Source organism: Cinclus cinclus, chromosome 11, assembly GCF_963662255.1.
Source record: "Cinclus cinclus chromosome 11, bCinCin1.1, whole genome shotgun sequence".
NCBI lineage: Eukaryota > Metazoa > Chordata > Aves > Passeriformes > Cinclidae > Cinclus > Cinclus cinclus.
The window spans coordinates 3,504,576-3,516,738 of record NC_085056.1 but is presented as its reverse complement, the minus strand read 5'-3'; the positions used below and the strand labels follow the sequence as shown (position 1 = coordinate 3,516,738).

The 12,163-nt window shown below is 45.3% G+C and overlaps 1 protein-coding gene across 2 annotated transcripts; it reads right to left on the bottom strand.

Annotated features, from left to right (window-relative positions):
- Positions 1-4,815: 4,815 nt before the first annotated feature.
- Positions 4,816-7,308, bottom strand: HSBP1 (heat shock factor binding protein 1). 2 transcript variants are annotated; one of them, XM_062499828.1, is made up of 4 exons: positions 7,241-7,308; positions 6,719-6,809; positions 5,945-6,064; positions 4,816-5,067 (listed from the first exon to the last, which is right to left on the bottom strand). In XM_062499828.1, the coding sequence occupies exons 1-3, from the start codon at positions 7,283-7,285 to the stop codon at positions 5,946-5,948; spliced, it is 255 nt and encodes an 84-aa protein (XP_062355812.1). In that variant the 5' UTR covers positions 7,286-7,308; the 3' UTR covers positions 4,816-5,067; position 5,945. The 2 variants fall into 2 exon arrangements, with proteins under 2 accessions (XP_062355812.1, XP_062355813.1); XM_062499829.1 differs by having other exon boundaries at positions 6,743-6,809.
- Positions 7,309-12,163: the final 4,855 nt, after the last annotated feature.

The following is a 12,163-nucleotide window of genomic DNA, read 5'->3' as shown; positions in this document are numbered from 1 at the left end:
TCTTGGAAGTAGATTTTTTTTTTAAGATAACAACATGCCTGAGGTCCTGTACTTGTGTTTCTCAGCAGGAATTTAGACCAGCAAGCATTCAGGTTGTTTTTTCTCTGGTGACCAGACATTTGCATTAAATGCACTGCCCTGTAGAGCCAGGAAGAAATTCACATTATTTTTTTTCTAAAAAGTCTGGTGATGAGCATTGAAAAGTCTTTCTGGCTCTTCCCCACTGAACAAATCCTTACAGACTACATCTGTTTGCAAAGATCAGTGATAGACCAGACCTTAGATATTTAACTATTGCTGTGGTCTTTGAGTTTTTATAATATCCTTCTACCTCTATGGAATACTTTTCAGAGTGCTAATGTTTTGGAGAGAGGATTTGGCTGAGGTTCAGCCTCTCACAGTCAAACTGAATCAAGCACTTGCTGTATGACACAAAACTTCTCCTGTTTTACAGTGGCTGGCAAACAAAAGGAATTGCTGTTCTGCTGCTGAGCTGCCTCTTGGGAAGCAAATGACTTCTCCTTTTATTGCCACACAGCAGAGCTCAGACCATGGGCACATCACACACAGGTTTCACTGTTGGGTTTTAATTGCCTAAAAGCCAGCAAACCTCACGTCCTAAACTTGGTCTCTTTTTCTTCTGTGTTGTCAATTCATTCAATTTTCCAAAAGTAAAGGATTTCCAAAAGAATGGCTTGTCCTGGATACCCTTGGCCTCCTGACTCCTTGAAGTACATGTAAAAATAATCAGACAAATAAAATCTTCCTGGAAATCTTCTTGTGTTGCTCTTAAGGAGCTGATGTTCCTGTTCCAGTGAATAGAGAGCAGCTGAGTTCAGTGATTTCCTCCACTGCGGAGGTGAAAATGCAAAAAGCTTTAAAGAGACATTTCCGCTGTTCTTTAAAGAGACAGGCAGCTAGTCCTCAAAAGAAAACACTTCTGTAAGAGAAGCAAGTGAAATCAGAAAGTTTCATTTCTTGGGAAATTCATATTCTCAGAGACAAAGGATTTGGTCTGAAGAGGAAAAAGTAAAACTGGAGGAGCTCTGCAGGTGGAAAACTTGGAGCAGCTGGAGGTGGCAGCTGGCAGGACACCTGGCAGGTGCTGTCCACAACCCACCTGGGATGAGGATATTCCTGTGCCAGGAGATGGCATTTGGGCCAGCATCTTCCAGCTGACACCACATGTGGCAGAAGGCTGTGCTGCACCACACAGGGACACCTCTGCTGAGCACTCCAGACTGTGCAGCACTGGGAGTGTCTGACCCAGGCTCCCAGGGGAATTCAGAGGGGGAGGATGAGAGGTGAGATCCCTGCTTTGAACACAAAAGGGTCACAAGTCAGCCACACTCGTCACATGCACACCTGCAGTTCTGGAGAGGTTAACTCCATCACCTCTCCAGCTGGTAATTCCAACAGCATTGAATCTCTCGAGCAAGGACTGCACATTGCACAGCTCTGTAAACTGAAGGAACTTTTATATCAGTATCTAACTACAAGAATTCCATAAACAAAAATGTCAGACCTGCAGCTAAGCAATGTAGAAGAGCATATTCTATTATTACATACACATTTTTCAGAGAGACAATTCCTGCTTAACCTTTCTGATTTCAGAGTGTTTAATAGAGGTAAAGTATCTATTCTCATTCTTTATTTTCCTAATGACCTAATTTCATTAATTCTACATCGGAGTGAGAAAAAAATATCTCGGCAAGCACTGGGTCTTTTGAAAAGAGTGAGGCTTAAAGCCCAGAAACCCAGCATCCTCTTCATTTTCTTAATTGTAAACAATCCTGAGTGCCTTGTGCAATAGCCGCATCTCAGCAGCATGTGGCTCATTACAGCCCCGACACGCGACCCCCACATAAAAGGTAACACTAATTAATCTGAGCAGCGCTGCTCCTCGCAGTGGCTGTGCCACTAGAAGGCACTATCTGCTAGAAAGTTGGGAGAAGAGAAGCGTTTCCTTCAATGATTCCATGCGGGCACCTCCGGGAAAACTGCAGGCTCAGGTGTAACGTTAGAGAAATGCTGGGCAGTGTCTCTGCCTGTGGTTACAGCTCTTTCCCAGCCAAACTAAGGAATCAACATTATTTCCCTTTGGAAGGCAGCGTATTATGATGTGTTTACAGGATGAAGGACTGAATTCCATGAGCTTTGAAGTCGGCAGGACGAGCCAGTGAGCGACTTGAGTGCTTGCCCAGGGTTTGGAGGACAGGCAGGTTACACCTGATTTCCACAGGAACCTCTGGCTCGATTCCCTGTGGCTCAGCCCCCTGAGGAAGGGAGCCAAGGGGACTTTCCTGGGGGTGTGGAGACAGTAAATCTAAACCAGGACAGGAAACATCAGGCAGCACAAAGGCTCCCTGCCAAAACCAGAGTGCCAGAGTGACACGATGGAGTCCAACCATTCTTCTGTCCCACAGCAGGCAGTGACACTTGCCAGGAGCTGAGGGACCTGGGCTCACCCCGTGGCAAGGCAGGTTCCAAAGCTGGCTCTTGCAGGGGGTGGGTGTCACAGGTCAGTGTGTCACTGGCTCCCTCCTGCTTCATTTACTGCCTGTACCAGATGCCACTGGCTGAAAGCTGTGTGTGCACTCTTATTTACTGTACATTGCCTTTAGGGCAGAGATTAAATGAAAAATCCTCTTAAGGATATCATAATTCTGGATTGTTTATCAGCAGCCCTAAGTGTTTCAAAACATGCACTTATTAGAATGCTGTTCCTCTGTCCAGAATAACATTCCTGCTGTAAAGACAGCAATTAAGACACCAGAAGAGATGAAACAACAGTGTCAAATCTATTTGTGTTGTTCAGTGTAAAATACACGTGCCACACAGCTCCTGAGATATTTGACTTATTTCTCGGTTCTCAGGTTTTCATTCCAGCATTCAAAACCAGCACTGCTGTTAAAGACTGCCTGCACAACCTGTGGCTGAACACTTGCATTAGGTCACTCCTAATTTCTGTCACAGAAAAACACTGACTCTATTTGCTGCTCCTAATGCAGACCTTTCGTGAAAGAGCACCTACACTTTGTAGGTACCTGGAGACACTTGGAAACCATGGCTCTCTCCTCAGGAGCAGCTGAAGTGGGGCTCTGAAAGGTCAGAGGGGAAGAGAAGCAGGGCTGGAAGAGGATGGTCATGGAAATCCAGAGTAGGTGCAGGGAAGAGCAGTTAAAATCAGTGAAATGTTAATTTTATGAGGGAAAAATATCCCTACTGAACAACTGGGATCTTTTCAGTCATTGAAAAAATACAGCTGCTTCTTAAAGCTGAAGTAGTTTTCCTGGAAGTCATCCTGCCAGAATAAACTTGAGGAAAGCAGGGCTATGCTGCTGCACAGGGGAGAGTGCAGGGAAATTCAGCAATGAGCACTTGTGCCCTGGGAGGAACACAGCCACATGAAGATTTATAACATGATGTATCATATATGAGAATGTACATGCATAAACATAATACAAAATTATTATCTACTTTAACATACTTTCCTATATTCTAATTAGCTGCTCTGACAGGCCATGAATCACCTTTTTATTATACAGAGCACACCTGGATTTTCAGACTGCATTCTGTGAGCAGCACCTGTGCTAAAGTCTTTTTATGACTCACAACTAAATATAATTTCCCACATAATTATACACTTATGCTAGATTGTGCTTTAACACACATGACCCGACTATTTGTTACCACATAGCAATTTATTAATTTTTTTTTGAAATGACATTACAAAGGACCTAAGGCTGGTATTACAAGTATATATCCATACATTTCTCATATTCACAAAATTCCCATTCTTATGAGCTTTTATTCCAGTGAGTTTGGAAAAAATGACCTGTCATATTGCCTTCACAGCACTCAGGTGCTAATTTGGTGGCATTTAAGGAACAGTTTAAGTGTGGTCCACCTGCAACTGCTGCCTGCCACTAGTGCTTGCTGAAATTTGCATTTGAAGCTGGAGGAGCATTGCAATGATTGTCAAGAATAGCTGACACTGGTCATTTTTCTTCACTAGTCACACACTACAGACTCTCCCAAATACACCTTCCATGGCCAAAATGTAATAAATACATACTCCAGGCCCAAAGATGGAGGTATGATTACAAAAGCAAACACTTCTCTAAATCAAGTATTTTGAAGTTATTCCAAGAAAAGCAATGCTTTAAAAATCTACCTGGAATCCCTCTTTTTTTGTTCCTCATGCATCATTGCTTTGTTAGCAAACTTGTGTCCAAGGAGGCAGAGATTCCCACTGAAAACCCCCACACAGACATTCCCACACTCCCAGCCCTGCTCTGTCCAGCAGCATCAATCCCAATCCTCTTCGATCCCAGTTATGGATCACAGGCAATGCCAAAGCAGAGTCAAAAACCTTCAGTCCCACAGTGAGATTGTTCACAGCTCCTTGTGTGCCCAGGTGTCTCAGCACGGGGTGGCAGTGGTTGCTCAGATGTCTCTCAACGTCAGTCTGCATTTCTCATTTATGCTCCAGGAACACACAGCTCGGGTAACACCAGGAGTACGAGAGATGATTTTGATGTTCAGTGTCTCTTGTTTCCAAAAATCACCTTTATTACATGTAAGAAAGACAACACAATCCTCAATTACAGAGTGCCTGATGCTCAGAGCTACAATTAATGCAAGAAATTAAGTTTCGATCTTGTGCTTCACTCCACAAACTCACGTAGGACAAGGCAAGGTTCCCATTTGGTGGGAGTCACTAAATGCTGAGCTATCAAACATGAAACATCTAGAAAAGTACAAGAAAGAGAAAAAAGTGACTCCACAAAAAAATACACCCAGGAGTTGAGATCCGTAAGATCTGTGCTTTAATAACACAACCAAGTGATCCTCATAACAAGAATTCAAAAAGTGAAATTACAGTACACAAATCAAAATAGAAACTAACCCTATCCCAACTATACAATGTACATTAGGAATGCAAGCTCTGTAACAATATAAAACTGCTTTCACACACTGGAGTTGCAAAAAGCCATTCTTTAATTCCAAGGATTTGTAGAAAAAAAGAAAAAGTCATCTTCCATGACTTGAGCTGTTGGCATCCTGTTGGGGGAAAAAAATGAGATTAATGAGAATTAAGAGAATCATGCTCATCAGATATTTTCATCTGTGGGGTTCAGGCTACTGGAAATGACACTGAGGGCAATGAAGCCAGTAGCAATTTGCATTTTTAATAAGGTAACACAAAAAATAGATACCTTAACAAGCAAGAATAAATCTGTTCCAAATACACAGGCCCGCATAATACAGGGCAATAATAAGGGGCAAGTCAGCAATCAGAACTGCTGTAAGAACATATGATACAATTTACCTTTCAGGAAATCTCTTTCCCAGGGAGCACTGCCCTGGGACATGGATTGCCTCATGCCTGAGTGCCTTCTCACACAGCCAGCACCTGCAGCTTGGCAGCTGTGTGGGAGTCACTACTCCCTGCCAGCTCCTGGGTTACACACAGGAGCAGTTTACAGCTGAGGGACAGTCACTCCTCAGCAGCACCTGTGGCTCCACTGCTTCACTGGGCAGTCTGTTCCAAAGCCTGACCACCTTTTCCATGGAGAAATCCCTCCCGATGTCCAACCTGAGCCCCCCTCAGCACAATTTGAGGCCATTCCCTCTCATCCCGTTGTCCCACGGGAGCAGAGCCTGATCCCCCCCAGCTGTCTCCTCCTGTCAGGGAGTTGTGCAGAGCCACAAGGGCCCCCCTGAGCCTCCTCTTCTCCAGGCTGAGCCCCCTCAGCAGCTCCTGGTGCTGCAGCCCCATTCCCTTCCCTGGCCATGCTCTCTCTCCAGCACAATTCTCTCTCTACGTAATTCCGCTCTGCACAACTCCCAGACCACCTCACAAACCAAGGAGAAGCTCCCTCCGTGTTGAAGTCAGTAATTCCAAAGGCCCAGGGGTTTGTTCCAAGAAGAAATTTACTTTAGCCCTTGTTGGAAGCCGGGGTCTTGTTCTCTCCCTCGAGCTCCTCCACTCCAGCCTGCATCATGAGGTCGGCGATGTTCCTCTCCAGGTCATCGATGCGGCAGCTCATGTCATCGACTGCCCAGGGGTCAAGGGAAGGACAGAGCCCGGCTCAGGGAACCACAGCAGGGACCCCACAGCCCCCGCCACGGCAGGGACGCCTGCCACCATCCCAGGCTGCTCCAAACCCCATTGTCCAGCCTGGCCTTGGACACTGCCAGGGATCCAGGGGCAGCCACAGCTGCTCTGGGCACCTCAGCCACGGCCTGCCCGCCCTCACAGAGGAGAATTTCTTCCCAACACTCCATCTAACCCTGCTCTCCTTCAATCTGAACCCATTCCCCCTGTGCTGTCACCGTGTGCTCTTATAAATAATCCCATTCCACCTTTCCTGTGGGATCCCTTCAGGCACTGCAAGGCCACAGTGAGGTCACCTTGAAGTTTCACTTCTCCAGGTGAACAATCCCAGCTCTCCCAGCCTTTCCTGCCAGCAGAGCTCTCCGTTCCTCTGAACCCCCTGGTGCCTCCTCTGGACTCTCTCCAGCAGCTCCAGGCCCTTCCTTTCCCAGGCCCCGGCACTGGAAGTGGATAACATTCCTCTGGAAGTGTGCAACACTGGCTTGGTTTAATTCTTTGTATCATTAAAGCCTGGTTCAAACACTTACGGTCACTTCAAATTTATCTTACAAACCCCACTGGCAAACAGATTTCGTCACACTTGTAATCCTGCACCCATCTGAGTCAAGAAAAGGATATTTCTTCCAATGATTTGGTCAGACATGGTTTGAAACTTGTCCTGCATTTGCTGGAGCAATGTCTGCACCTAACAGAAAGGTAAAAAAAAAAAAAACCAGAAACGTTTTGTTTCCTTCAGAGGCAATCTCACGTAATCAGTACACTGTTATTTCACTGCTAAGCTCAAAACTCTGCAGCATAATTATATCTATAGGTTAAAATGGTGCCTAAACACATGTACAACGAGGCTTACAGGAAACGACTGTAAGATCTAGAAACCGCCCGTGTTCCCCATGCAGGACCAAACCCACGACAGCGGCTTGCACGGTCCTGTCCATCACACGGGGACACTTTTTTGGGTGACATAGAAGGGGCTGGGATGCAGGAACCATCTCCTTCCACACCCTGCCATGGGCAGCGACACCTTCCGCGGACAAGGCCCACGCAGGAAAGGGCTTTTCCCTCGTTTCCTCTCCCTCCCAAGGCCCTGCAGCCTGTCCCGGCCCGCTCGCCCCTCACCACGGCCGTCAGGTCCTGCACGCTCTTGGGGTCGGTCTCGGCCATGGTCGCTCCGGCGGTGGCTCCACTTCCGGTCCGCGCCCCGCCGCTTCCGCCTCTCGCGAGAGCTCCGGCCCCGCGGCATTGTGGGAAATGTAGTCCTGCCCCCATCCCCGGTGCTCCGCAAATCCGGCACAACTATTAAAGCTTTTCACTAATTACACGGTTCGGCTGAAAGTTGCGTAGTTCTCTTATTAATTAGCCTTCTGTTGCTTATTAGCCGCGTTGGTTGGCGGGTGGTGCTGGTTACACCAAGAGCGTGGTGTTAAATCATTCCCTGTAAAGGGCTGCTCTGCTCTAAGGATTACACATTTTTGTTTGAACCACAGCTGCTGGCTCTGTTTAATACATCTCCATGTACAGTTTGGTTCCTGAAGTCTTCACTGCTTTACACAAGGAAATAAAAAAGAATTCTTTATTTCCCAGTTTTATTATTATTTTTAATGCACAATATTGAAACGTTCCTTTATTTTATTTCTTGCTTTCTTTGGGATGAATGGTTACGTTTAGGTAGTTCTTATCTTTTGGATGTTAACAATCTACCCAGAATTAGATGAAAATTTAAAGGATGACATTTATGAATATTTCTTAGAGAATCCATTGGCATTTCTGCTCCTTTGAATAGACAAAGCTGGACAATTTGATTATAAATATTTCATGTGTGGAGGAGAATAGGTAATTATTCTCAGTGCCTGCTCCACTGAGATGTTTTTTCCCCCCTCTGTTAGTGAGTTAAAATAAGTTTGGCAAATCAATCACGAATTTACAACTATGGATCTCAGACTGAAATTAAAGACAGCTGAAATGTTTTTCCTCAGGGAAATTTGGAATGTGTCCTTCCAACTCCAACTCTATAAAACCAAGAGAAAAGCACCATTTGGAGATGGGCAGAGGTGCCATCTGGAAAACAAATGGACACCAGTGGAAGCCAGTGTGGAAGCCTGGCCAGGAAAAGGGGGCAATTACACGGCTGTGCAGCCACTCTGAATAATGGGCAATTCCAAAGGCTTTGCAAAATGTGTGGATCTGTAACCCTGGAGCAGTGACAGCCCATCCCTGCTCTGGCTGAATCTGATGTTAAACTCCCCTGATCACAGTTGGATCAATGCTGAGGTCTTTTTTTTTTTTGCAAAATCCACCCAATGAGGAGTGAGTAGAACCAGCTTTTGTTTGTTCAGTGTCATGATGGGAAAGGGTTTCCAACTGCAGATTCCATGCTGATAGTCTACATTTACCTTCCAAAATTGCTCATTAGAATGACTTCTTCATTTTCTGCCCAAACTCTCAGCACATGAAAATCTGCTGTTGGCTCTGCTGTGGGGAGATTGTGATGTGATGTGATAGATGGGATATTGGGAAAAAAATTCTCCCCTGCTTTAGGCCAGACTCTTTGAAATTTAGCAACCTCAAAAGTGATGCTGGTAGTTTCCTGTAGTTTGCCATGCTCTTAAAAACTTTTTCATGATGGACAACAACAAAAAAATAGCCCCACGCTCATCATGCCTGTGCTGGCTTTGAGCCATGTGGTTGGCAATCCAGCACGAAGCAATAAATTCTCTGCTGTGCCTCGGCTGCAGACAGCTGCTTCCCTGGATTCTGAGCAGAGCTGCTTTACAACCTGTTTGCTTGGCACAGAGCAGCTCTCTGCTGCATTATTCACTTTGTTCCCTGCCCAGCACGCTGGGTGCTTGTGACATGTGTGTGAAATTCAGTCACTCCACCCCATCCGAACAAACCCTCGGGAGCTGTCTCTTGGAGGGAGAGAGCTTTGGACAATGTGATCATCCCCCAGGCTGTCCCTGCTCTCCCAAGGGAGGCATTAATAGAGCCAAGGATCAACAGATCCTCTTCCTTTAGTGCACTCTCTTCAGGCAGCTTGGATCAGGGTGGGCTGAGAATGAGCAGGAATCAGGAAAGGAAAAAGGTCCACAAAAAAAAAACCACCAGAGAAGGGAAAGGGTCTCTCCCAGCAACCTTGGTGGGATTTGGGGCTCACACGGATCCTTTTCAGTGGGGCAGTAAAACAAGGTGCATCTATTTCAGTCATGTTTGGGGCAATCCTGTGGGTGCTGGAGCCTCACTTCTGATTTTTGAGTCCCCAAGCCTCTGGCACGAGACACTCACCACGTTTATAACCATGTCAGTGTGGGAGACTGGTTCATGTTTTGAGCTCACAAGAAGGGGTTGAGGGGTGGAGTGAAGTGTAAAAGCCTCCTCTTGTGGGTCCCTGTTGCTCCTGCCACAGGAAGGGAAGGTTGTGTGTGTTAAAAATGGCAAATTGGTACTGTAACACTTAAGCTTTGAGATTTACATCTCCTCCAGTTGTAAATATGATGAGGAAGCCACGCATGTATCACTTGTTCTAGCACACAGCAAAAACTGATAGCATGAGTGAGATTGGAATTTTTTTTCCTTCTAATACTGGGGGGGGGGGGGGAAATACTATCATTTGTTGTAGTCTTCTCTTTCTCAGGCAAATTTTGCGATGTCTTCAGTAGAAAAAATACAGAAAATTATTATCACAGACAAACTTGAAATGCCACCAGTGAAAAATCAGTGCTTCTTCAAGCACATCAGAGCTGGCGATGTGAAGTGCTTTAAAGGAAAAAACAAACCCTACTTTAATTGTAGGCAGTATCTCATAGCAGCACAACATTCCTAGATTGTTCCTGCAGGAGGAATGAAATTTGCCCCATTTTCCTGAGCCTGGTGTTCCAATCCCCAGGCCAGGCTGTGGAGGAAGGTTTGTAGGAAAGATCTGTTCTCTTTCCAGGCACTGCCTGGGGAGCAGGAGTGGGACCCAAATCCACCCAACAGCCCTGGCTGCCAGGCACAGCTCATCCAGCTTTTCCTGGGCTTTCCATGTCCCTTTCCAGACCTGCACAACACCCCAGTCCTGCCCCAGCTGTGCTGTAAAACTCCTTTCTTGCTCCTACCTGCACAGGCACCAGAAGAGGGGTTATCCTCTGCTGCTACCACACCTCATCCTTTAATTTCAACCTGAGTTTCAGATTATGTCAGTGCTGTCTCTGTCCATCACAAGGCAGCAAGGTTTCCTGGTGTGAATTTAACAGAAGGTCACTTCTGACATTGGACTTTTGCTTTTGTAGAGATAAAGACTCTCAGTGCAGGGAAATCACTTAATTCATGCAGGAATTCATTCATTCAACAGGAAAAAATAACCACGGCCCAAATTTCTTCTGCTTCTGTTCCTAAGCAAGCATTCCCCACGTGAAGCTGTGTCTCCAGCTCCTCATCCTGGATTCAGCGGGTTGTTTTACCCCAGACACAGTGCTAGGAATATGCTGTAGGGCCATTCCCTTGCCAGATATGAAGAAGAACTGGTTTTATCTCCCTGATCTCTTTTCCCCTTACATCAGTGAGAGGCTAATACTGAAAATAATGGGTTCTTTCTTCATGTTATGAACTGTGAAAAGGTGTTTGGAGCATGTGATGAATGAAAGTTACACTTTTGAGAGAACATAACTCTTCTTGGGCCTTAGATCACTGCCCTTTTTTGACTGCAATGATAGTGGAGGATTATTTCCAGTTCTGGGATGCCTTACTTTGGCAGTGATTATTTGTGCAGCAAAATGCACAAATATACATAATATCAAGCCATCAAAGCGTGGGCAGGACTATTGCCATCATCTCCTTGCATGACTGTGGTTCTGTCTAGTTCTGTGCCTGTGCCAAGCGGGATTTGGAAAGGATCACGCAGCTACAGCCCACTGAGATGAAACACCCAACAGGTTTAAGAAGAAATTAAATTAAATTATAACCCAAATTGCCTGCCAGGAAAATTCAACTCTTGTAATTCTGGTTACTCTGGTTTAGAAAGTTTTTTAGTGTATCTTAAGCTGTAGAATGAATCCATTAGAAGCATAACCTGGAGGGGACATGGATGGAGGTTATCTTTCATTTGCCTGCTCTGAGGCTGCACAGGCTGAAGAATTCCAAACTATGTATTGTTTCAAAAATCGGATCTGCATGCATGAGTGCCAAGGGAAGACTTAAGGTAATATATTATCAATTTCTTGCTTTCAAACGTCAAAACACATAACGTGAGCAGGGTCAGTAACACAGTCACATAAATAAGAGGATGATGGCAACTGAGAGGAATCCCATTTGGAAAACAAATTGGAGGTGGAAAACAATCCTAGAAACAACGTGATAAATGCTTGTGAATCAGCTCTTGTCAATGTGTTATTTGTGCACACTGGGGTTTTGTTATCCAGCCAGCCATGAGTAAAGCTCCATCTCAAGCTGGTGGCTGCTCCCCTGCACTTTCCATACTCGTGACCATATTGAGTGTTGGCGTGAACCTCGTGCAGAATAATGACATATTCTGCTGCTTTCATTATCCCTTCAGACCTGCACCAGCAGGGTCTGGGCAACTCACACAGGAGGAGACTCAGAGCACCTGGAATTATTGCTGCAAATGACTGAACTGACCTTGCCAGAAAAATAAAATGGATAAAAATTATTTTGTTAATTCATTTTTCTGGCCAGCTAAAGAACAGGCAGACACCAGAGAGGTGCATTGGGGTGTTAAATGGGGGATGAAGTTCTCTCAGCAATTTGGTAATTTCATTTTTGCATCTATCAATCTGAGTAATACCACAGTTATTGCATGCCAACATCTTGAGAAAATTAGTTAAAATGTCATAAAAGGGTTAAAATAATGGCAATAAAAAGGACTTGTTTCGCCACTAGAGTTTGCAAGTGAAAGTTCTGCTCTGGTGGCAAGAGACTTGGGAATATTCCTGGAACTCATGTGTCACTGTCCTGCAGATTGTAATGCAGATTTGAAATCAGCATCTGCAGGTAATTCCTGTTGTGATAATAATTTTCAGAAATTAGGCACTGAGAGAGGAACTCAGC